At 45.4% G+C, this 27,458-nt stretch overlaps 1 protein-coding gene across 3 annotated transcripts in view; it reads right to left on the bottom strand.

The window, feature by feature from the left end:
- Window positions 1-27,458, bottom strand: part of SLC25A27 (solute carrier family 25 member 27) — a 575,367-nt gene that overhangs the window by 26,637 nt on the left and 521,272 nt on the right. For 2 of the 3 annotated variants that reach the window (XM_069605806.1, XM_069605808.1), the window contains one exon: window positions 18,925-19,027. The exons of the other annotated variant lie outside the window; for it this stretch is intronic. In XM_069605806.1, the coding sequence (XP_069461907.1) occupies window positions 18,925-19,027 (103 nt within the window). The remainder of the gene's footprint in view (window positions 1-18,924; window positions 19,028-27,458) is intronic. 3 annotated transcript variants of the gene reach the window in all.

The following is a 27,458-nucleotide window of genomic DNA, read 5'->3' as shown; positions in this document are numbered from 1 at the left end:
TTTTTAAGGGTGCCATCTTGTTTGCAACTGACTCCAATTTCGAGAGGATAGAACCCACCATCATCTCAGGGGTGGCAGAGTCTGAGAAATTACCCATTAAGGCAAGCAGAGGTTCAATCCTATCCGTCCTATTTCTGTTTTTCACTTTAATGGGAAAGTGCGCTAGCACATTAAATTCAACAAAGAAATGGTCAGACCAGGGGCATGGCTAAACAGAGATATCACTCGTTCTGACATTATGGCAAGCAACCCAATCCAACGCATGCCCTAGGTAGTGTGTAGGTGTGTGAATTAAATGCTCAAAGCCAAAACCTAATAAGGTTGATTGAAGTTATAGTGCGGCACTATCATCTATGTGCCCTAGCCATAGGTTAATATCCCCCATGATAAGGAAATTTGAGTTAGGTTTCAGTAATGGGAAAAGATAACTTGAGAGGCCCGCTAGGAAGTCCTCAGCCAATGTGGGAAGCCTATATATAACCAATACATTGAGAGTCACTTCTGCATTCAAACCAATTTTAACACACAGGGATTCTGCCCTATCCATGATGTAACCATTTGATTCCCAAATGATAAGTGAAAGTCTATGTATTATAGTACACGTCGAGACATCGATAAGGTCGGGAAGAATATTCTGAGGGTTCCCAAACCCTGTCTAAGAAAAATCTCGACCGCCTAGGGACCCCAGTCCACTGGCTGATAAATCTCGGCTGCCTAGAGACCCAAGTCCTCAAGAAGAGTCCTTTCCCCCTTTATGGACCAGAGATGGGTTTGCGGGATACATGAACAAGCTCTCCAAGTTTGTGGACTTTTCTGAAAAATGTATCACCCCTAAAAGGCCAAGAGAGGATGACTCCTACCCTACTTTGTCCAAACATCAAAGAACTTCCAGTCAGGTTCCTAATGAGGAGGTGTTTGACCTAACTGAACCAGAGGATATCCTTCAGGACCCCTAGGATCAGTGAGAGAATCCCTTTGACAAGACAATAGATCGGTCTATAGATTGGGGTGACGAACAACCAGTAGGCGAGGCACCATGGATGTCACTGTCCACTACCCCTGATCCAGATACACTGTTTATAGATCATCCCTCCTCACCTCCTTAGAGACAAGCCTCTCTTTTCGATGACCAGATGGCATTCAATGCGATCCTTAAAAACACAGCTGAACACTGATTGCGCCTCAAGAGGCGGTTCAAGACACCGACTTCGTAGAGGATATTTAAAAAAATAAAACCACCCTCAAGTCAAGCAATACCTCAGTTGAACTCAATCAAAAGGCGCATCGCTCCTTCTTTGTTGACTCCATCTCCAACAAGAGCTATAAACCCACAAGTCAAAAAACTTTTTCGCCCCTCTTCAACAGACCCACTATATATTTGGGGACATGCCACTCCAGACTCCCTAGTGGTCACAACTACTAGGAAGAGAGCAGGAGTACCCTTGTCTACGGCCGAGGCACCGCCAGACAAGGATTGCAAGAAGTTGTATGTCCTTGGGAAGCGCATTACAACATCAGCAGCCTACTCCACTAGGATAGCTAACACCACGTTGCTGGCTGGTTACAACGATGTCCAGTAGAATTCTCTGCAGGAGGGCCTGCAGGAAGTCCCAGAGCCAACACTATCACGCATGCTGGCGTTTGTGTCAGAGGGGAGGAGGTCAATCAAAACATCCCCAAAATCACCCTGGATGCTGCGGAAACAGTAGGACGGACACTGGCTCAAGGTACCTTGCCTAAAAAGGCATGCATGGTTAAAAAAAGCGGGATTTAAACCTGAAACCCAGGCATCCCTCATTAACAAGCCTGTAGAAGAAACAAACCTGTTTGGAAAAGCAGTGGATGAGGCTTTAGAGACGGGAAAAAAGGAACATGAAACCTTAAAGTCTCTAAACCAGATTACATGAAGAGCCTATCAGCAGCGAGGGGGTAACTCTCACTGCTACTTTCGGGGACAATCCTTCCCACGTTCCCCCCACAATCAGTACGGAACGGGAAATACATCATGGTCCTCAGGACAAGGGGCAACTGCCACAAGCAATTTTTAGCAAAGAGGGCAGCACCGCGCCAAAGGAAGGGGTAGAGGCTCCACCCAAAGAGGCTCCCCGGCTTCAAATCAGAAATGATTTGCCAATCCAGGTCCCCTCCCATACATCCCCGGTCGGATAACAATTCTTTCATGCATGGGAGTGAATTACCACAGACCAGTGGGTGCTCAAGACGGTCACCCACGGTTACTGTATCGAGTTCAGCCGACCACCTCGATACCGACCACCAACGTCCAGGCGCTTATCGCCAGAACATCTGAAGATCCTACTGCAAGAGGTTGAGATCCTGCAAGAAAAGTGCGCGATTTATGTTCCCGTTCTACAGGTAAACAAGGGTATTTATTCACTGTACTTCCTTGTACCCAAAAAGGATCTCACCATGCACCCTGTGCTAGACTTGCGCCCAGCAAACAAATTTGTCAAGCCACAAAAGTTCAGAATGACAAAATTGCAAGCGGTAATCCCTCTACTAACACAAGGGGATTACATGGCAACATTGGACATGAAAGATGCATACTTTCATATTTCAATACTGCCAGCGCATAGAAAATAGCTAAGGTTCATGATAGAGGACAAACACTACCAGTTCAAGGTCCTTCCCTTCGATATTGCCTCAGCCCCAAGGGTTTTTACAAAGGTGCCGGCGATAGTAGCTGCTCCCCTCTGCAGACATTCAATTCCAGTCTATCCTTACCTCGACTACTGGCTAATAACAGAGGATTCGTACAGAACATGCCTAGCAAACACCTAAAAGACGGTAAGATCGACTCTTTAGTCTGGGATTCTCAATAAACGAGAAAAAGTCCAGCCTAGACCCCAGCCAAGTCAAACAATTCTGGGGGCTCTAATTCAGACAGAAGACAGCCTCGTCTTACCCTCCAACAAGAGGGTTCAAAACATGCTGTTCCAGATCCCTCACTATGTACCCAGCCACAAGGTAACTGTACGCAAAGCCATGCGACTGTTAGGGATGATGGCATCCTGCATTTACTGAGTCCCATACGCACGTATGCGTCCCATGCAAGAGTGGCTCAACATCCAATGGTGTCAGGCCAGCGAACGATTGGGGCGATCTAGTGGTTGTCTGGGTAGCCCTCATTCTCTCTCTGCAATGGGGCGGGGTGAGGGTCGAGGGAAAACCTTCACCACCCCCGCATTAAAAGCCATTCTCAATACGGACGCATCTCTGACGGGGTGGGGGGGGCTCACCTCCATCCCACGGCGCACAGTTTTTGGTCCCCAGCAGTAGCATCCAACCACAGAAACCTGTTGAAGTTGTTAGCAGTGTTCAAAGCCCTAAAGGCTTTTCAAACAACTACAGGGGAAGACCGTACTGATCCTCAAGGACAGCAACACAGCCATGTATTACCTGAACAAACAGGGGGGCACACACACTACAGGGCTATCGAAACGGTTTCATAACATTTGGAAGTAGGCTCTCATAACACAAGATGTTCCTCCCGTCTACGCTTTTCCCTGTCCAACTCCCCTACTCAGCAAGCTAGTGCACAAGGAATCAGTCACAATGATACTTGTGGCCCCAATGTGGGCCCACCAACCCTGGTTCTCACTTCTGAGGGTGATGTCAAGCTCTCCTTCGATGAAGCTACCTTGCCCATACAACTTGCTCTCACAAGACGATGGGGGTGGGGGAACAACACCATTCACGCCCACAAACTCTCAACTTAGAGGCCTGGCTCCTGAAGTCAGAGTTCGGGCACCTCCAACTTCCTCAAAGATGAATGGATATACTTAAAGAGGCTAGAAAGCCTAAAACCAGATATTGCTATTCCAATAAATGGAAACGCTTCGTTATCTGGTGCCATTCTAAGAGCATCAATCTCATAGACTGCTCACCAACACACATTGTCTTATACCCGAATCATCTACTTGACTCGGGTCTGGTTTTTAATTCCCTGAAGGTTCACTTAGCTGCACTTTCAGCTTACACTACGTCCCAGAAGAAAGTGTTGTGGTGGAAGATTCCAGTGATCAAGGCCTTTATGGAAGCGGTTAAAAGACTTCATCCCCCAATTTCAAACCCAGTTCCCGGATGGGACCTAAATGTGGTATTAACTAGACTAATGGGACCTCCCTTTGAGCCTATGCATAAGGCTAGCCTTAAAGCACTCACTTACAAGACCGCCTTCCTAGTGGCAGTCACTTCAATAAGAAGACTTAGTGAATTACAGGCCCTTTCAGTTCAAGACCCATTTGTCACAATTCACAAAGACAAGGTGGTTCTGCGCACTTAACCAAGGTTCCATGTGAACCAATCGATAGAACTTCACACCTTCTTCCAGAACCCCACTAAGTGGCAGAAAGAAGACTACACACAATTGATGTGCGCAGGACAGTCATATTATCTGGAGAAAACAAAACCACTAAGAAAAACGAATCAGTTTTTCATGTCAGTCGCGGCTGGAAGAGAAGGGGACCCTGTTTCTAAGTGAGCCATCTCAAAGTGGATTGTAAATTGCATCACACTCTGCCCAAGAGAGATCTGCCCTTCAAGCCTAGAGCATGCTCTACTCGGGCACTGAGGCTTCCATAGCATTCATTGCAAATGTTCCTCTAGAGTCCATTTACAAAGCAGCATCCTGGAGTTCTATATACACCTTTACAAAACACTACTGCCTAGATACTCACTCTAGGTCTGATTCTCAGGTGGGACAAACTGTACTAAGACATCTCTTTACTACTGTTCCTTCTCACATCCCACCAACTCTGGGTACTGCTCGCTAGTCTATGCACAGCATGTGATTCTAAGCAGATTCACAAGCACCAGAAGACATGGATTACTTACCATAATAGCATTTCTGATGAATGTATCTGCTTAGAATCACATGTTCCCACCCTTCCTCCCCGCTCGGAGTAGAAGGCACATAGACCTCTTACTACTTTCTCTCTATTTGTACTCACTCACAATAGTCATAAGGCTCCCTCACGGCAGAAAAAACACAACCAAAGGGACCTTGACGTGTGAGGAATTTTGGATACACTACACGTCACATTAGGGATAGTGTTACAAGCATGCCCATGTCGACTTCCCCCTTCAATCCTCGAACGAAAAGATGCAATACTCCACGATTACCATTAGATGTCGGACTATATACACAGCATGTGAATCTAAGCAGATACAATCATCAGAAATCCTATCACGGTAAGTAATGCTTGTCATCTACATTTCAGAATGGCAGAACATTTCTAACGTAAGTGAACTAATCTTTTATATACTTTCCAGAAAGGTTAGAACATAATTTCTTATAATGTGAAGACAAGTTTGAATCCTCTAATGAAGTCTAGGTAAGCCTTTCACATCAGTAAAAGTGGTCAACAAATTACAACCTATGAGGGGACAAGCAATGCCAAAGTCAATGGAATCAGAAGGGTGCCTTTAAGGCACTAGGACAGCCAAAGTCAATTGAAACAGTCAATAGTTCTGATGCACTTCTTGTTGGATAAAGTCATTTTGGTAAAATGAGAACCCAGGGGTACCTTTACAGGGGCTGTGCAAACGGTTCCTAGTGATTCCATCGACAGCCAAAACATTGAAAACCATACTATTGACAAAAAAAGCATCGAAAAAAACCATTGAATGCATTTTTTTAAAAACATTAAAACACATTTTTACTAAACTAAACTAAACCCTTTACCATTAAAAAATGCATTCAATTGTTTTTTTCGATGCATTTTTTTCAATGGCATGGTCGGTCAATGCTTTGGATTCGATGCAATGACCGGATACCGTGCAAACAGCCCATGGTAAAGGTGCACCAATTAGTAAAAGGTATCACTGCCACCAGCCATTAATGGCAAGTTTGTCCTTGTAACATAAATCGTACATTTAAAATGAGAAAGGGGATACTCAGTATCTCCCCAGCATTCCACATAAGGTGGGGGGGTGTTGGTCTCACTTAATAAAATGTGAAAGGGATCCAAAGATCCTTTCTACCCTTGGGAACTGTAGTTCTCTCAAGGTTAGCCAGTGAAAGTTAAAAGGGGAGCCCCTAGGGCAACCTAGCGCTAAAAGGCACTTATTGCCAAAAAGTTGTCAGAGGATACATTGTAAAAGACATTGGCCCTCATTACGACCCTGGCGGAGTGGGTTTCCGCCAGCGTTATTCGCGGCGGACCCGTCCGCCCTACTACGAGTTCCTGTAGCGCCATGGAGCCTTTCTCCGCCTGGTTTTTCCGGGCGGAGAAATCCATGGCGCTAAGGGACCTCGTTGTTAATTACGCCACCGTACTTTACGGTGGCGTAATTAACGCCTTCCCCACTCCCATTATACCCTATGGGGCAAGAATGGGAATGGGGAAGGGCAAAATGGGGATTGGGGATTTACCGCTCCGCCAAGGTCGGCATGGGGTGGTAAATCCGCCAACCCCCATGGCGCTATCGGCGGCTTTCCGCCGTGCTCCGCGGTGCATTTAGCACCGCGAATTCCGCCAGGGTCGTAATGAGGGCCATTATAGAGAGTCGAAAAACATGACAGCCATAAAAAAGAGTAAAATATTCTGTGAGTGTGGAAAAAGGATCCCACTCACAGAGGTATAAGAAAAAATAATCCTCCAGTAAAGCAAAATGTTCTGAGGTAGACACACGTCAGGAAGATTTATCACCACAAGGAGAATCTTACCTAACAGAGGCCATCAGCGCTAGTGCCATGAATTGCATTTGTGCATGGGGTTAGGGTCTAGCAGAGGGGTTCAAAGACACCAAGCCTCAGTGTACCTTTCACAGATGGGAAATAGCCATTTACATATCATTCTTTCTCACACCCAAATGGGCAGTCCAGCACTGAAGTGCTAGGGCACTTCTCTTCTGAACAAAAGTACCATTAGCAACCCCAGACACGTATCTTCTAGACAGAGGATAAGCAATATAAATTAAGGCAAGTTCAAATATATACATTCATGCATCATAAACCAGATTATATTGGCACAAATAAATACTTTGTAATACTTTATCTAGCATTGAAACTGCAAGTATAATAGCATTACATTTTTTCTGTACAATGTCCAAACATTGGTGAACATATCCAACATTTTATTGTGAGCAGATTTTGAAGACCGCTACAAATCATTTCAATCTGGAAGTCAACCTTTCAACAAGTTCTGATTTTGGAGGACGAGGCTCGTTTGCAAGGTTTTGTGGCATTGTATGGGTCCTGGGAACAAGATCAGGATCTATTCCATAAGTATGCTCCATAAGTATGCATGGCCAACACAATCAATGTCTGATCTTTCAAATATTCAAAACCAATTTCCTGGTATATTGGTTTGGCCATCCATTGTTTGCTTTGTTTGGTTAAGGCCATGAGGTAACAAAGCATCCCAAATGTTCCTGCAGTTTTTGCTTGTTCCCCCCAACGTTCTCGTTGTGCGGAAGTACAGCTAGTCTTGTTCTGGTCTCCATACCGTCTATGCCGAAATACAACCTTTTGGGTCTGTACTTTAGGCACATATTACGGAACACCTCCAAATCTCCATTATGACAGAATTCAGTGAGTCCCTTCAGGTCTCTTGAAAGCGTTTTATCGTACACGATCTTCTCAAGTGCTTTGTGGAGGGCTACATGATACCAACCACTTCTTTTTGCGTTCCTGCTCCTTCGATAAAGGTCCATGTGTACATTCGTGGAAATGTTGGTTTTCTGTCCATGAGTGTATGTTGGAACAATGGTGCATCAATGAACGCCATCTTTCAAGTAGAATTTCTAAAGATACATCAAATGTTTTTGAGCTACACCAAAGATGGTTGCCGATAGACTGAGACCACTTTAAAATGTTTTCCGAACCATTTTATTTTTTTTAACAGCAGCTGTAATTTTTTAATTGATTGATTTGGCAACGTGCCATACATCAAATTGAAGCCGAATGTGGGGAAACTGCTCCTGCGTGGCCTTAGCTATTTAAACGTGCCTGTCAGTGGCTATCGGGTCTGGTTTAGGTTGATTTTACCACAGACAAATGGTCGTTACCTTTTCAGTACACTATTGTAAATAATTTGAGAGATCATAGAGAATACATATTTATACAGACCACTGTCCTACATACCAACAAACATAACAAATTCATCGCCCACTACTCACCTGAGCCAGTGTGTGCTGAAATAGAGTCGCAATTGCATTTGGAAGCAATTTACGAAGAATTCTGGTTTGATGCTTTTTTTGTGCACTTTGGTTGTTTGTACATATCGTTAAAGTGCAGACTGCAGACGTGTAATCGATAGGCCCTCACGTCTCCCAAGACAGCCTGGGCTCTACTTTCAATCTCGTCCACTGGAAAACCGCAATTTCTAATCCATTTTATTAAGTCACTATCCTTCAGGAATATATGCAGGACTGTGCCCTGAGTTTTGGCATGGTTAACAGAAGGGCAACTGATAACGATACATGAAGACATTCTTGAAAAGTCTAAGATCTGTATAAAAAAATATTATTACAAATAACACTGTATTAATGTGAATAAAGCAATTATTACACAGCTTTGTCTGTAAAGTTTGGTTTAAATAAAGAAAACCTGTGCAACCTAGTCGAATTAACACAGCGATAACTTTTTTACAGAATTGATTGTTATACCGCAAATCGTAACATATTGCTCGTCCATTGAATGAACTTTCAAGCATCAAAAGAAAACATGCTTTCAAACATGGACCACGAAACATTCCATTCTATTACAATACACAGTGGTGCTATGTACCATTTACCGAGATCAAAATACATCAAACATTCGATAATGGTGAAGTCTGAGATAAATGAAAATTAGAATACTGGGTACATTAGATAGAAATCGATAGAAACTTTCAGAGCAGTGATCGATGAACATAGAGAAGCAAATAGGTGACCTACCCTTACCTGGAGGAACAAATGAGGCGATTCAGCAAGCAGGGGAACAAGTAGCCGTGGAACAGGTTTCCGGGGAACAGGTAGCTCGATGACGATATACCTTGTAGACTGCAGAGATGCTCTCCTGGTATATGTCAAGGTGTTTATAAAGGCTTAGAAAAGTGGGTGTGTATGTGAATGTGTGACGTGTTCGTTGTCTGCTCAGAAAGGGTCTGTCTATACTTTAGGAAAGAAGCGTCTTGGCATTTCCATGGAGACACGTCAATAGTTTGCTCACAGAGAACGTTGACACGAGACATGCAGTGGCGTTGTGAAAAGGGGCGTATGTGTCTAGTGGGGTCAGTTTGATGGGTGAACGATCTGTATTCTTGCCGCGAGGGCACTTGAACCTAGGGTGATGCATCAACGGATAAGATTAGCACAAAATGCATAGGAATATTTTTTTAACAGATTACAGTATGCTTAAAAATAAATGCCAGAACGATCGGGACAATACCATTTTTGAGCAAACTTCCCCTTAAAGACTGAGTCTCCAGGAGAATTCAAGGGCTTTTATCTTTTTTAAAAGAACTGAAGATTATTTAATGTTCAATGTTCTGGTTGTTCAGTGTTCCGATAGAAAAATGTTCAATGCAACACACAGGGCTGGAGAAGGGGAAAGCTATTTGGCATCCCGCTCACCTCTCCGCTAGGCTTCCACCACCCTAGCCCATGTGTCCATAAACCGCAGTGTTGTCAGTTATCGATTGGTAACCCATACCACCTAGTGCTAAGCTGGTAATGAGATCCTAAACTCAAATGCCTTCTCTATCTGGCTCCCATAGGGGATTTTCTAGAGATACCCTATCCTAACAATCCCAGGATTATCAAAGTGGCTCTGGTTACATACTGTGGACAGTCTTGCCTTCAATTACTTACTTTTACTCTTACTAACTCCTTCCCAACTCCAGCCAGCTCTTCTCCTTCATTCTTAACACCCTCTGTCTTCCTCACCATCTCCTAGTACAACCCTCTCCTCGATCCACTCCTTACCACCACTATGCACATCTCTTACCACTACCACCACCCCTCCTCTCCTACTTCACTCTGCCCTCAACACGCCTCCCACAACTGTCTTGCACTCTCCAAACTCAACTCACTTTCACTCCAATTCCCCATACACTTCTCCCTCTCTAGCTTTCTCGCACTCACCTTTTACACAACCCAAACAGAAGGTGTTTACACACACACACCTTACAAATTCCTCAACTGCACTCCATTTCAATTCTGCCTCCAACTCTCTGTTCGTATGTCCGTCCTCCACCTGGTCTCTTAGTCCACCTTCACACCACCTGACCTACTACCCCCTGTAACCTACACTGTACATCTCCTGTCTCCTTTTATGCTGTGGTCCTGCTGGTTCTGCGTCTCCCTGCCCTTCCCATTGGCTGCAGGAGTAACCTGACTCTAGGAACCAATCTTTGCCTGTCATTTCCCCATGGGCTGGGAAACAAAAGCGAGAGGCTTTAAAAACCCTTCTGAGCCCCTCTGCCTTTTCCAGAACGGTTTTGTTTGCAGTCTCAGAATTTTTGATACTTGGTAGCTGAGGCGTTGGGGCACCTCAGGCTGCTCTCTCCCCCAGTGGCTTTCCTCGGGTGCTGGTGAGTTGTTGCCAATTTGTTTTGGGGAGGGTTTTTGTGTCTCGCCTGTCCCCCTGCAGTCTATCCTCACTCCCAGTTCATTTTCTGTTGCCCTACCGTTTCTCCTGGGATCAGTCTGGAGTTGGTAGGTCTAGTGGGGGGGGAGGGAGAGGAGGGTGTGAGGCTTTGTTTGGCAGGAAATTCCCAGTCCATTACTTCACTGTTCTTGATTCTGTTCTCCTGGTTGCGGTCTGGGTTTTCCTGGTTGTTCCTAGGTGCCTTCTGGGGTTGAGGGGAGAGGGCAGAAAGCGTACAAGAAGGCATCAGGTGACAGAATGGTATCTTTATCAAGGACGGCATTCATGGTACATGTAGTGTTGGAGAAGGGAGGTTTCAGGAACTGGCGCCCCTTCCCCCCCTGCCACCCCAACATCTGGGATAGGGCTCACTCTGGATTTTATCCTAGTGAGCCTTCTGCCCAACGGTTGAAGGGGTCCCAGCTTTCTAAAGTGTGTGAATCTGTTTGGACTTGCATGCTTTGAATAGATTAGGGAGCAGTACTAGAAGGTGCTAGATTAGTTGAAGGAACAGTTCAAAATGAATGCTTATGTAGAGCCTTTCACATCTGAGCGATCTAGTAGAAGCCTTGCAAATTGCATCGAATGGGACGTTTTCAGTGAAAACTAAAGTTGGCCTCTTCTTGTCTAGTGATCTTGAGGAGTCATAGAAAGGTTTGTCTGCCAATGTGTAGCGGGGTAGAATACAGCATAAAACCACCTTTCAAATGGTAGATTTGGCGATTGTATGCCCCTACCTTTGTGTTCTGTAAATTTTATGCAGTGATTTTTTTTGGTCTAGATCGAACATTACCGCTCTGAGGTGCCTTTCCTACCCTGGTTTCTGAATTTTGCAAACGGGCGATTCTACCGACTGATTTACATTAACATTTTAAATGCATTTAGGTGAAAAGCGAGGGTGATTTCTAAATGCAACCTTACACTAATGAACTGTGACAAAGGGTAGGACAGAGTACTTGAAGATCCCTTACCTATTCTTATTGATATGATTGCAATGAGGAAATATGCTTTGTAAGTAAGGTCCTTTAGGGAGGCTTTGTTCATCAGCGGTCTATGTAGGACTGTTTTCAGATTCAAATATGGTGGTGGGTGCACCACCAGAGGATAAATGTGTTCTACGCCATAATAGCTTTGATCATTGGTACATTCCCACCACAATACCTTTTGTTGTCGTTTAGGTGTGCAGAGATGCCTGTTGGGGTGTCCACTTGCCTGAATTCAAGGCATTGTTCGCTATGGTCACTTGCACTGGCAGATTAAGAAAAAGATTTCCCCATAACATGTTTGAGAGAGCATACCACTTTAGTGGTTTTACTAGCTTTTTTGAAACAACCACTGGATTGTTGCACTCATCTTGTGGCCATTGAATTGCGAGCTACTCTTGTAGAAACTGCATTCGTAGACAAGCAAATAGAATAGGGAACATGCATGATGCTATCATTCCCAGAAGTCTTACTGTGCAAATGGTTATGACTGCTTGGCTTGATAAAAAGATGTGCACCAGCAAATCTGGTGTTTTTTCCTGTGAAGGAAACACTATTGCCCTTTTGATATCCCGATTATCCAAGAGGAACCTTTTGGTTTGGCTGAACTTTTGGCCATTTATGGAGATCCTCAGTTGATGCAGGAGATTGATAGTTCTCTGGGTGTTTGCGCAGCATTCGCTGGTGCTTTTCCCTGTAGTGAGCAAAATGTCCATAAAGGAATATAGTAGTATCTTATCTTACATGGTAGATCAGGATACATGATGAACACTATTCACTGGACATACCATCCATTCAGCTCCCGAGCACCGGGTGACCCAATCGGAACTCTGAGCCAACACTCAACCTGAAAACCTCCCAACACTCCACTCAGGAATATAGGACTTGGCTGCATGGAAAAGATACATTATGTCAATAAGACCCAATAGGCCAGGGGGTAACAGCCTGGGGTCCAAGTTATAGAAATTGACCCTGGTGCCGTTATCAGCAGATTCCGGTGGACCAGATCAACTGTTATTGCCATTAGCACCCCAAATTTTCAATCCGACAGCCTGGGGTGCTGAATGTATTTTGTTTCAATGAACGAACGCACTTGGGGTGTCCCATTCATTGAAACAAAATATTTAAGATGGGTGCCGCAGAGATGGAGTGTGGAGCCCCTCGTCCATTTCCACGGCGGCTCAGGAGGCTGGAGGGGGAGCTGCAGCACCTCTGCCACCAAAGGAATCAGGTGAGTGTCGGGAGGGAAGGGACAGACTGGAGGGAACAGGAGGGTAAGGGGAATATGACAGGTGGGTGAGGAAAGCCTTCAGGTTGCTCAGAACACTGGCTTGGATCGTGGCATACAGCCCATGATCGGAGCAACCCGATAGGCTGGCTCACCCACCTGGGGGCTAATACAGGACACAAGGCTAGTTTTAGAAGAGAATGAGCAAGACATGTTTTCAGTGATTGCATCCAAGGGATACACAATGTGACCCTGTTTTGTGGTACACTTTTTTGTTTCTATAATCTATGTCCTCATTGGTCTCTTGTGCATTGATCCACAATCTTGTAGTAGCCTCCTTTAGCAGTGAATAATATGCACAATTATCTTCAGTAGGTAAATTAGAGTGGGGGGGAGGGTACCTCTGTGTCTAGAGGTGGTGCATAGGATACCAGTCTGGACATTCTAGGTCATTTTCATTAAGGGGTGTGCAGTGCCCCTAATATTACTCTCCCAGCTCATCATTCTCACCCCCCCTCCATTTCAATAAAATCCACACTTTAATTTTTAGGTGTTGGGTGACATGAACAGTTTTGGGCCGATCGGCGTCTGAAACATTCGGTGCAAATCCAGTTTCCTCAGTGCAACATGTGCAGGTCTGGCCCCGGAGTCTCAGCTTGGAGACTGTTTAGCCGTTGTGTGGTCACCAGGAGAGGTATCCTTAAACTGGAGGTATCTCCATTGGAGCTGGAGAGACTGCAAGGGCTTCAGAGTTTTTTTACTTTATTCCACGACCAATACCCTCTTCATAGGTGAAGGTCTTTGTCTACTCTGCTTCAGCCTACAAAATGTAGTAAGCCCACGCGCTTCACTCCACGTTCCTTGAGCCTTTTTAGTTTGAAGTGCTTACATGCCGATCAACTCTCCTCAGCTCTATTCTGGGGAGATGCTTTGGCCCGCTATCTGCGTTAAGTGCAAGTGGGTTGGGAGAGAAGGGGGTGAACCATCCAGGGGAAGGGCCCTGTCTGTGGGAGGAGGATCTGGTGGGGGCGAGTGGTCTGAAGTCATTGGAGAGCCTTAGGTTGAAATGGCTAATGGAGGGCAGACCTTCTTGGAGAGGGAGATTGGGCAGGGAGTCATCCAAATCAGGAGCTACTATGACCTTCCACAGCAGGAAGCGGGTGGATGGTCCAGGGTTAGTCAAGCAGGGATGAGGGTTTGCAGTCGACAGCAAAAAGATGGCTGTGGTTGGGGGAGTTAGGAGGGGCGGGTGGGAGTGGAGTGCGGAGATTAGATTGGAGGAGCTGAATATTTCATCTAGGGTATGTCTTGTGGTATGCATGGCTCTGGATATCAGTTGAGTATTGTTGAGTGCTTCCAGGTTTGTCCAGGAGTGGTTGTGTCATGTGGCTATGCAGGGCATCAAACCATACGTTGAGGTCTCCTAGCATGGTGAGGAAGGGGTGGGTGACCAGAATGGCCACTAGGGAGTTGCTTAGAGCATCAGCAAAGTTTCTGTTGTAGCTGGGAGGTCTGTATATGAGCAAGAAGCTGTGAGTAATAGGGGTTGATGAGAAATTTCACTAGGACTGATTTGTGGAAGATGGCAATCCAGCCTGCTCCGCTTGTTCTGTTGTGCACGATTAGTGTGTATTCTGGGGTAAATGCCTCTTGTGCGATGGGATAGAAGATTTCAGAGAACCAGGTTTCTGTGATGAAAAAGATGTATGGGCTTTCAGAATAAATAATGTCATATGGTGTGTTGGTTTTTGGCAACAGATCTGGTGTTTAGTATGCATGAAATGTGATTAAATGGACAGGGGTTGTTGGCCCCAGAGAGGGGAGCGGTGGAGGGCCGGCAAGGGGGGGTTAGTGGGGGCTGTGGCGTGGAACTTCTTGATGAGGCCCAACGGGGAAGGTAGGGGAGGTGGGATCAGTGTGAATTGGGAGGAAGTTAGCGTGAGAGGTGTGGGGGACGATAGGAGGCAAGAGGTTGTGAGGGGAAGATGAGGTGTGTGTTGTGGCGAGCGCTATGAGCATTATTTGAGTGTGTGAGTAGAGTGTTCATAATATGCGGTTGAGGGGGTGGATCTGGTGTGGTGGAGAGGAGTGGAGCCAGAGGTGGGAAGGGGGGCTGGAGAGGGTGCAAGGCAGTGACTGGGCTTGTTGATGAATGGAGGCAGACAGGAAGGGAGGGTTTAGATTGAAGATGACCGGGGCTTCTGATTTCCAAAGGAGTGTCGAGAGGGCTGAAAGGGGTCAGTGCCGGGGTGTAGAAGGATGGGGTGAAGAGTGATTTCACAGGGTTGGGCGAGAGGTGGTCATAATGGTGTGAGCTGTAGAAATAATCCTGGGGGAGGGGAAATAGGGTGAAGTGTGCAGAGTTGAGAAAGTCTGTGTTGTGGATTCTGTGTTTTAAAGGATAATTGGGTGCACATGGAATAGGTGTGAGGGCTGCCGGGGCAGCAGAGGGTGTGGCGTATTGGCGAGGGTAGCCGAACAGCGATTAGGGATGCATGGACACTGATGGGTTGGGAAGGCAGGGAGGGAGTGTGCAAGGGGTGGTCTGGGAAGGTTGGAGGACAGTAAGGGGGGTGCAGAGGGAGGTGTCTAGGCGGGTGGGGAGTATTCCCTCTGGGGCTGGACATGTGGAGGCTGCGGAGGAAGGGGGGGGGGGGGGAGAGGGGTTGGCCAGGTGGTTGCTGAGGTCTGTGAGAGACTATTCTGGTGGCCAATTTCAATCTGGTTTGGTAAATGCAGCTAGAGAAATGTTGACAATGCTCCAAGGTAACAAGTACAGTATACAAAAGGAACAAGCAGATTTCTGCGGACAGGCCATGTTGAATTTCGGAGGGAATTCTACTGGATAATCTGGCTACACCCTCTACTAGAACGTCCATCTCATATTGATATACACATAGATAACATTTATCTGTTCCTCCTTGTATGTGGCGGTATACGAGCTCTCAATTGAACCAATTATTATTCTATCATGTCACACTCCAGTGACCAGAAATGGACGTCAAGGAGGTGGTATCGAAATATCCCATTCTAAATATCAAAGTATGCTCGCATATGTATCACTTTATTAGTGACAACCTCCCCGGACACACAAGCATGGATAATATTTGGGATGAATAGGTTCTGTCCATGGAGAGATAGTCATTTATTTTGCAGAAGAAAAAACGCAGGGTACCCCGATTAGCAGAAGAGCATCTTATGCATGAACAGAGGGTTCTGAAAAGTCACCAAAAGAAAGAACACAGATGCAAGACATGGTGAAGACTGCGAGAACTTAACTAGTTTACTAAAAGGAATCTTTCTATTGTCTTGTTACAAATATATTGTTACCAAGAAAAATCCAAAGACATTTTCCTCCACCCGACTCTGGTGCACAAAAGTTGCCCAACATATGAATAAAATGTAGTGATTCACATGAATGCTTATGCTCAGCAATCACACAAAAAAATGCTGCACTTCAGAATTTCTACTAAACACTTTAAACAGATGAGCAGAGAGGTAAGATCAAATGGAATACTACAATGCAAACCTGCATATGATTTAAAGATGTAGTTTGTTAGAGGCAGGAGGTTTTATCAGCAATCAAACCTCTGAAGCTCCATAACGCCCTGGGTCTGGACGGCCCGACAGTTGCATTTTATAAGGGTTTGATCTCTAAATGGGCTTCAGTGGTGATATGCCTTATAGTCATCCCAATGCACAGTGTCCACAGTGCCTATAGAGACAGCAATGATGAACACTGATGGGAAGTTTTATACAAAGAGTCTTGCCTCCAGCACTGAGGAACTTCTGCCCTATCTGGTGGATGCAGATCAATCAAATTTAATAGCGAGTCACCAGACGTTTGACAATATCAGGCGTGTAGTCCATCTGGCAGAAAAGTCGCAAAAATAGTCCTGGTGATTTTGACATGATTTGATACTAGAAGGCCTGGGACATGGCAGACTAGTAATTTCGATATGCTGGCCTCGGTGAAAGTTAGAGGGGGCGAGTCGGGAATGTTAGATCATACCCAAGGCACTTATATGTGAAACAAAAATCACTCAGAGCCATTATCATTTTAAAGAGGCACCAAACAGGAATGCCCGTTAGATTCCTTTCTGTTCATGCTTAGCTTCGAACCCTTGGCGAATACCATGAAGAGCGACAACATAATCATGGGCTTAATGTTTGCAACAAATGAACACACATTAGGTATGTTCATCAGTGACGTCTGGTCTCTGTCAGAACCCCTAAACACACCTAATGGGAGCGTTGGACACATATCAAATAGTATTGCGATTCATTATCAATTTAAAGAAATCTGAGATAGTTATCAATGGAGCGAGAGCAAATGGAGCTGATCACCACAGCTGCCCCATTTCAGTGGGTAAGACCAAATATTAAATACCGGGCCACCAACATCACAAAGGATGACGACACTTTACATAGCTAATCACCCACAGCCTACTCTCCTCAATGAAGGATGACTGAGATTATGGTGCCCATTGTCCAATGCATGGCTAAGATTGGAGAAACTGAAATGTGCTCCCCAAAGTTGCATACATCTATCAAGTACCCTTCCACTGTGTTCTGCCAAAACCCTTCTGAATGTTAAAATAAAAAAATAAAAAATAAAAAAAAACATCACTTGCTTTTGTCTGGATTGAAAATGCCTCCTTAGATAGCTAAACATATGTTGGTCAACGTTCATGAATTATGGGGCCTTAGTCTACACAGAACAATTACAGATTAAGTTCTGATCGTCCCTGGGTTGTACAGAGAAAAAGTGTGTTTTTGTAAACTATGCTATAGTGGCCATTTCGCACAAGGATATCGGCACACAAGGCTGATCAATGCAAACGCATGGAGAACAGTCGAGTTTCCGGCACAACCATATATCCAGCAGGAACACACTTTTCAGCACTCAACCAGAATAATGCCAACCGCAACTTTATCCCAGTGTCTAAGTGCTCTCGTTTGATTATCTGTAAGCAAAGACCTGGTCACGACATCAAGTGTTCTGAACAACGCAACCACGGCTATGCAATCAGGACTACCATATGGTGACTGATCGCTACAGGTTCATGCGTCTGAAAATCTCACACTGCCACTTGCCAAGGGTTGTACCCATAAATAATCTCGACACCAATGTAGCAGTAGATGTTGTGCTAGCGTGCACAGGTTTCCAACACGCTTCGGTGTCTCGAAACATAAAATGAAGTGGAGGTTTTAGGCCATCTTTGTTTTATGAAAATATTGAATTACTCTGAAAATTACATTTCAATGCCTTGATGACAAAAGGACATTGAAGATTTGATAATCAGTGAACCACTAGACTACTTGCATGATTTCTACGAGTGCTGATGAAATCAAATGTATGCTAACACCTGCATGACACTCTACAAGCAACACATTCAAAACCGTATGCACCAAGCATAAGCATTTGGGTATGAATCCTGGCTATCAATTTAGTTGATTGGCGATTGCTCAGGTGCCATATGCAAGTTTAAAGTGAAAACCTAAGTATACTGTGAAAGTCTGCCAGGATAAGATGAAGTGCACATTGTTTACAACCACCGCACATCAGGCAGTTCTCTGCGGGTGCAGTGCACTGAACTCTAATATTCGGCCTTGCTTCTATAAGACGTGGGTGTTTAACAAGTTATCTCCACTCATAACTCCCAAAGGGACACGGCCCAGCACACAATGCTCGACTAAAGGACCACCTCGCTTTGAACAAGATTTCCCAGAGCATGGGAGACTGGCTGCAACACATACATGTCCCAAAAATAGGATTTCATCAGACTTCGATAACTCGTGCATTCGGTTAACTTGCATCCCACCACAACAAATATTTCTATTCAACAATTGTATACTTGGAAAAGCACCCTAAAGTGTCACGTTCACAGACGAACACAAAACAATTGCTCTTTAATATATTTGTTACAAAGTGGCTAGTAGGCAAAACACCACAAAACTGAATACATTAAATACCCTTCTGTCCACCTCTACTCTTATGACATACGAAAGACCAGGTATAATGTCCGGTTACCATTTGTACATGTTTATGTTCATAACATTTGGACCACCTAGGTCTCGTTATTGATCAGTGTTAACAATAGAAAGTGTAATCTCACCATTCTCATCCAAGTTGGCATAAAACCTTTGTATAGAGACATGAAACCTTCTCCTCGAATAGCCTGAATCAAGCAATCCGTGGAAGATTTATACAGAAGCCCCCTAGGAAAGAAAGTTAACAATGGTTAAACATATCGGTTCACCAACATGCACGCTGAAGTAAGATTTACGATTCACAAAAGGGAAAAGGCAGGGTACTGTAATTTGTGGTGACGAAAATGAATGCTATCCACCTAGGATTACTCTAGCTACAATGTCGACGTGATATGGATGATTAGCCACATCATGTCATGCACGTTCGGTTAGAATCAAAGATTACTTGCTAGAATCTTCATTACTCCAAGTCCTATTCTACCTCCTGACAGTCCTACCGAAAAGAGCGTCCGTTCCTTACACAGGCACTTGCTATAGTGACAGACTTTCTTACCCGTGTTTAATCACTTAGCTCTGCTCTTTCACAATTCCTGCAAAAGTAGCAACCGTCAACTTTGTTATGTAGCATCGAAGTCACAATCACGATTATGTAAATTGGCACTGTGACAGGAAGACTAGGACTGAGTCATTCACATTGATCAGGTTATGCATACTCTGATCATGTAGCATTGTGTGGAATTACAACTACTCAAAGCAGATTTTAATAACGAATCCAAAAATGACAGAAGGTGCAAAGATGTAACTCGACATTCATAAAATTCCTTTCCAAGGCACAATTTCTAGAAAAGAAACCACCATCTTTTCAATTGAAAAATGACACTGCAGCTCAAAGGCACACAATGTGTTAAAATATCTATACGTTTCTCTTCCTCCTTAACTACCTACTATTTTGTATCACAGTGACATTTTAGCGAAGATGCTTAAAAATATTACTGATCCCCACAAAGATGGAACAAGGAATCGTGAAAAGACCCACAGGACTCCCTACACATTTCAAGAACATAGTATGTATTAGGGAAGGGTAGCAGCGTCCGTCTCCATCCTAAAAGGTAGAAAATAAGCCTTTATGTGCTTAAGCGCATTCTAAAATAATACATGAATGAACTGCAAGCAAGCACACTCCTACTAATGGAAGTATTTGAAGCTATTTAGAGTTTATAAAAGCATATGACCTTTAGTACCGCAGAGTATCTAAGGGATTTACATACATATAACTGAAACGAAAGTAGGTAAGTGTAAGACTGATACAGTAGTGAACTGCTGTGGTTCACAAATCTTATTAACCAGAACAATGGCAATCGCAAACAATACTAGTCAGTGCAAGTTGACCAGGAAAGCAATCATTGTTTTTATGGAAGACTGACAAGAGAATGAATAGGAAAGTAAATGCCGGGAAGAAATCCAGGAAAAGGTGATTGCGAGGCTTAGATTAGGGTCATCATCAAATTGACCATCTGCAGAGATTGAATGTCAAGAAACGTGTGCTGTGGACATTTACTCTTTAGTGCCTAACTGCTGAGTAAACTAGCATTGGCAATATATATATCTGTCTTTATAAAGGTAGAGGGCACCGTTTTTACTGTAACACACCCACCACACAAATAAGGCCTAGTTTATACATTTGCAAAGCCAGATCCGTTATAAAGAGCAAAAGGAAAGAATATATTGTCACATTAAAAAGTAAATTAAAAAATTGTCACACGTGTACCAAGCATATTTTCACTCTTAAGAAAGCCCAAGTACATATTTGAAATGAAAAATGTATGTGAATGGTTGATAGAAGGCTCTGATGGAGCACAACATTCAATAGGATGTGTCTGCCAATGTGTGCATGACAGTCACAGTTTTAGATAGTCCGTTTATTGACAGAATAAGCAATTGACACCGATTACAATTTGTTTGTTTCAAAACCTGTTTGTATATTAATCAGTGTTCGCGCACGACAAAGGATACTTTTTTCTGACTCTACCTAGCACCAACCATTACATTAACATGGTATATGAACCGTTCTTCTCAGTGATTTTACATGTATGTATTTCAGAAGGAAAAGGTGTTGTGTTGGATCTTTGTGTGTTGGTGTCATAGGCGGGTGTTTGCCCAGAAAAAATATGAAGAGGTTTCTTTACTTCTACAAAGGGGAACAAGTAACTGACAATATATCATTAGGGTCTTGGGTATTAGAGGGTCTTCCTCATGGGAAAGGGGGAGATGCTGCATCTCATCGAATGAAGTCATGACATCACCCCGGTAGTTGTCTCCTCCCAAGTGATCCTGCCTCAAAAAGCCATTGCCAGGGTCAGGATCAGGATCAGGTAGCAGCTGCCGTCCCCTGGCCACATGGGAGGAAGTCATCGCCAGAGAATCCGTGACGACTCCATCAGATTCATCACAGCTGGCTCCAGCTGCACACTGCTTTTTGAAAACAGATTGGTTAGGGTGGTGCCACTAATCGACAATCATATCTGGCCACGTAAGAGAACACTAGGATGCTGCGAGAAAACTAGAGACCGTGAGAAGCGAAACGCCAAAGGAGATAAGGCGGCAACAGTTCATGACCAGAGACAGGGTCCCCAAAGAAGAAGGCTCCCAAAGACATTCTCCTTCAAAAGTGAAGCTGACGGGAAGCACGAGAACAAGTAACTCGTTTCAGTAGAAGCAATAAGACAAAGCTAACATTGAATCAAATTAACTCAAAATGCTGTGATACAAGAGAAGAACATGTTACTTACCCATGGTAACGTTATTTCGACTGGATGTTCCTCCCACGTATTCTCCATCTTTGACACTTGATGTCCAGCTTCAGCTGCTTCGGAAAACAATTTCGGCAGAGAGCGCTTTGCGTCGAGTCGATGTCCCTCGAAGGCCTCCGTCGAGGGTGATGTCATCGAAGGGCATATACAGCAGGCACAGCGCCCGTTGGCCTCAGTTCTGTTTTTCCCTCCTCTTGCAGCAGAGATACCCATAAAACACAGGAGTGACCGTACTCAGCCTTGATGGAACGGAAGCTGTAATAATACAGGAAATTCTAATGAGGGGTAGGATGGGGCGGCGATGAGGAATAAGTGGCAGGAACATCCAGTTGAAAGAACGTTACCTTTGTCGTTCCTTCGCCAGATCTATGGAATCTTCATATGATCTCTGTGCTGTGTCCTTTCTTCTCTCCCATTAATGGTGGCACCCGATGGGAAGCTCTCATGGCTCCCTTCGACTCCTCTAAATTCATCATTAATGTCTACCTTAATGGCACCCTCATGGTCAAAGGCCCTCAGGCCAATCTCCTCCTCTTTGACAGACGTTTCCCTCGCCTCATCAATTTTCTTTCATCTCCTGCTGTCCCCTCCTCTCCCCCTTGGCTACCTTGCCCACTCTTCCCTCCTCCTCCTCTGCCCCACCTCAGGCTCCTTGTTCCCCTCCGCAGGGCATCCTTCTGATTTCTACCCCTCCCCGGAAGGTCTTTAAGGCTGGCAACCTCCAATATCTAGCCACTCTCAACTCTCACTCTGCTGTCAAACACTCCTCTGACATCTGCCACCTCCTGGAAGAACTTGACCTTCATAACCTCGGTATCACCGAGACATGGTTCACAGCCAGCTCTGTCACAAGCTTTGGTACACTCCTCCCTGATGGCTACAAGAGCCTCTCTGCACCCAGATCCACCCAGTCCAGAGGGGGTGTAGCCCTGATCTTTCCTGAGTGGATTCCTGCCTCTATCATTCCCATGCAGACATACTCCTCTTTTGAATTACTCGTCTGCAGTCTCTCTCTTACCCTGGCCACCATCTAGTGACCACCTGGTCAGATCACCTCTTTTCTCTCTGAGTAGGTGGACCGCTCATCCTCCCTCCTTGCCACAACCACTCAACTCCTCCTTGGTGACCTCAGTACTCTTCCGTGACCTCTGTGACTCCCTCTCCCCTCCTATCCTCCTATCTGGCCCCACTCAGTCTGCAGGGCAAACACTATGTCTTGTTCTCCTCTGACCTCCCCCTCGCCATATCACTCTGACTACTCCCCTCTCCTGGAGCGATCACTCCCTCCTCTCATCTCTCCCTCTCTGCCCTCCCCCAGGCCAAGCCTACCCCAACACTGCCACCTACCTTTTTGGACATCCGGCCCATGAAGCGTGTGTCATTGGAGGCTTTCGCCGCCACCTTCTCTCCTCTCCGCCCTCTCCACCTCTGGCTGACTCACATCCCGACACAGCCCTGTCTATTCTCTACTCTTCTATTTCTGATACTCTTGATGCTCTTGCCTCTGTCATGAGGATCCGTTTAAAGCCCAGAGCCAAGTGCAAATCTTGGTCTGACGCTCACCTAGCTACACTTAAACGTAAGTGTAGGGCAGCTGAGAGGAAATGGAGGGCTTCTTGTTCATCCTCTGACAAACTGGCCCATTGCCTGCTCCAAAGGCAATACTGACTATGTCCACACTAAGAAGAGAGCCCACATCCAAGCATGTCCCTCCGGCATCTAACAACTCGGCCTAACTCTTTAAAATTTGAAAGGCGCTGGCCAACCCTGTAGTCTCTACCCCTCCTTTCGCCTCCCAGGCCCTTTGCACGGCCCTGGTCTCTAACTTCATCTAAAAAAACAGGGCATCCTGTCCACCATTTCCACCCTTTCCTCCCACCCCTACCCCTCCTCCATCCTACTGTGAACAGACCCTCATTCAGAAACCACCCCACCCTCTTTCTCCTCCTTTCGTCTTCTCCCCTGATGAGGTCGCTAGACAAGTCTGATCTATGAAAGTCTTGTCAAAACAGGTTCATCTATGTTCTTCTAAAACCATAAAAGACGCATGGACACCCTTGCTCCTGCCCTAGCTGATTTTTGCAACCTCTTTTGGAGCCATCTTCTCCCCTCTAAAGCACTCTTGTGTATCCTCTTCTCAAGAAACCCACAGCTGATCCTTCTTGCCCAGCTAACTATTGCCCAATTTCCATTACTCCTTTTCTGCGCAAACTCCTGGAAAAACTGGCTGGCTATCTCTCAGCATAACCCCCACTCTGATTCTGTTGGCTGTCTCCACGACCATCACCCTGGCTTTAGAGCTGCCAGAAGCACGGAAACTGCTCTCCTGAACATCTGTGAAGATGTGCTCTCCAACCTTGACTAACATTCCCTCTGTCTTCATTCTACTCGATCTCTCTTTTGCCTTTGAGAAAGTGAACCACACCATCCAGCTCAACCGTCTCTGTGACAACCTGGGTATCACCGATCAGGCTCTGGCCTGGCTGACCTCTTTCCTCTCTGATCGACCCTCCCAGAACCAACTTGGGTCCTTCCTTTCCTCTATCTCCGTCTCTACCTACGGTGTTCCCCAGAGGTCTAACCCCTCACCCTGGCTCTTTAACCAATACCTGGCATCTCTCGCCCACCATATTGCCATTATCTGCTACAATTTCCAGTGCTAAGCGTACAACACTCAACTCATTTTCAGGCTTCCCTCAGCCACCTCTTCTCCTCCCCTCATCTCCGACTGCCTATCTGTCATTCAGGATTGGTGTGCACTTTCCACCTCTCCCCCTCTCCCTTACACTTACCCCTCTCCCTCTCACATGCACTTGCATGTTCTCAATGTCACTGGGCATAGTAAGATCATTGTTTTTGTTCTCCCTTGTTCCCCTCCCTTGCCTCCTCGTGCTCTGAAACACTTGTGTACGAGCGCAATACAAATAAAATATCAATATCAATACCAGGGGTAAGTAACTTGTTCTTCGAATGGATTGTGTCCTCCCACGTATTCCTCATCTTTGACAAACTCCCAAAGCAGTATTATGATTTGGCAGAGGTAATATAATTGAAAATATACATTTACATGGATAGAATGAAGGACTGCCTTGCCAAAAAAAATCATCCTGGCCAAGGGAATAATCCAGTTGATGATGTTTAGTGAACATGTGTATGGAAGACCACGTTGTTGCTTCACAAATTGTTTTAATTGGTACGCCCCTTTGAAGGGGCGTAGATGTAGCCATGCCCCTTGTGGAATTAGCTCTTAAACCTTCAGGAGGGTCTTTCCCCGCTAGCCTGTAGCATTCTGATATTGCGAGAAGTATCCGTCAAGATAAGGTCTGTTTGGATCAGCCTGACCTGATTTATGCAAACAAGAGTTGTCACCTCAGTATCAATGCACAGCCCAAACTAGGATAAGCTATGATTCAAATGAAACAGATCAATGTCTGACACACAATGTGACAATTTCTATTAATTCAAGAAAATCATTGGCCAGAAGGCTATTTGCAAAAGTTTTATGATTCAGTATGAAAACAGAACTGCTGACACGTGTTTCGACCCGACCTGATTTATGTCCTATGTATCCTGCAAAGAGTTGATAGTCAACTTGCAAATTTAGACATTCTGGAGATGTAAAGGCTTACCGCTCTCCTAGGGTCCAATCTATGGAGTCTTTCCTCTTCCTTACCAGGATGAGGGAGGATAGAAGGAAGGAAAAACAATTTTCTGACTCAAATAAAAGTCTGAAATGATTTTGGGCAAAAAAGAGGGCTTGACCCTTAAAACCACCTCGTCCTTGTGGAAGATGGTAAAGGGTGGCTTGTATGAAAGTGCCTGCAACTCGCTCACTCTACGCGCTGATGTCAGAGCTATCAATAGGATTGACTTGAAGGTTAACAACCTTAGCGGACATGTGTGCAGAGGTTCCAATGGAGCACACATCAGGAATTTCAAAACCAGATGAAGGTCCCAAACCGGAACCTGCAAAGGAGATGGAGGGAACACATTAGTGAGCCCCTTTAGAATGTCATCAGAAGTATTTGGAAATGGGAGCATTCCTCTGAAGAGCGCTTAAATATAGATAGCGCTGCCAAGTAGCCTTTGATGGTACCTATCTGAAGGCCCATATTAGCTAACAATAGAAGAAAAGATAGGACATCCTTTTCTGTGTAAAACTCTGGATCAACATTCAAAAGTTGCAAAATGCATTCCAACGGCAAAAAGATTGTGTTGCTGGTCTTCTGGCCGAAAGCAACACCTCCATTATGTCGTCCGGGAGGTCCCAATCCTTGTATCTCAGCCTTTCAGAAATCAAGCATGAAGGTTGAGAGTTTTGACCTCTTGATCGAGAACCTGACCCTCCTCTCACGAGAGAAGGACCTCTCTTTGGGGAAGACGCATCGCAGGACAGATGGACAGATCCAGAAGGTCCGAGTAACGCGTCCTCTGGCCCAATCCGGAGCAAATAGGATCATGTGTTTCCCGAACCTTCTTAACATCCTGATTACATGAGGAATAACGGGGACTGGAGGAAACGCATACAAGAGTGGAAACCACAAATTACTCTCAGAGCTCCTCTTGGAAGAAATTCCCTGGAGCAGTAGAGTTCGCACTTCCTTTTGACACCGGTCGCGAACAGATCCACCTGAGAGTTTACCCAAAGGGTGAAGATCTCCTGAAGGACTTCCAGAGCTAGTTCCCACTTGTGAGAGACTGATCTGCCTGCTCAGAGCATCCGCTGCCGTGTTCTCCTCTCCGGTTAGAGGCTGCATTGCCTCTCTGCACAGTGGTAGTGACCCTGCGCCTCCTCTCAAGGTAGTGCATGGCCACTGTGTTGTCTGTCATTATCAGGACATTCTTTCCCTGGACAGAGAGCAGGAAGGCCTTCAGCGCTAGTCCAGTTGCCCTCAGCTCCAAAAGATTGATGTGTAGTTTGGACTCCGATGGAGACCAACGACCGCTGACAGTAAGATCGTTGGCATGGGCTCCCGACCCCGTGAGTGAGGCGTCCGTCACTACTGTTATCTCCAGCCATGGTTGCCAAAAGGGTTCTCTCCAGAATATTGTCCTCGCAGGCCCACCACAGAAGATCCTGGATGGAATCTGAAGTTGGTCCGACATTTTTCCTGAGAACTGGGACCACTGTGTCCATAGAGCCCATTGAAGGGATCTCATTCTCAAAGGGTCCAGCGGCACCCGAAAAATGATAGGGTGCCATGAGGCCGAGCAACCTCAAAAAATAAATCCAAGGCCGGCAGATTCTGGGCACACCGAAACTTGGTACCCATCTTAAGAATGTCTTGAGCCCTCACCTTGGGTGGCGAGCGCTTTCCCAAGGATGTGTCTAGTACAGCTCCGATGTACTGGAGCTTTAGGGAAAGTGTCATATCGGACTTCTTGTAATTGAGTGAGAAGCTCAACCTGTGAAGAGAGTGGCAGGTTACTGAGATGATCCAGAGCTTGTTCGGGAGAACGCTCCGTGTTCAGCCAATCATCCAGGTAGGTGTAGACGTGAATCCCCCCTTCTCCGGAAGTTTGCTGCCACCACCGCCATCAGTTTGGTAAAAACCCTCGGGCGGAGGTCAGCCCGAACTGCAAAACTTGAAACTGAAAATGAGAACCGCCAACCTCAGATATTTTCTGTGCTCGAGATGGATTGGCACATGAAAATAAGCATCCTGAAGGTCCATTGACACCAACAAATACTGGAACTGGAGGGCCTAAAGGATCTGAGAAAGTGTGACCATCTTGAACTTGTCCTTCCTGAGGAACTTGTTCAAGTATCACAAGTCCAAGATGAGTCTCAGTCCTCTGTCCCTTTTGGGAATCCAAAAATATGGGGATTACCATCCCTTGTTCCTCTC

Source organism: Ambystoma mexicanum, chromosome 4p, assembly GCF_040938575.1.
Source record: "Ambystoma mexicanum isolate Mex_15411 chromosome 4p, UKY_AmexF1_1, whole genome shotgun sequence".
NCBI lineage: Eukaryota > Metazoa > Chordata > Amphibia > Caudata > Ambystomatidae > Ambystoma > Ambystoma mexicanum.
The sequence above is the reverse complement of the archived record's forward strand: the minus strand, read 5'-3'. Positions and strand labels throughout refer to the sequence as shown.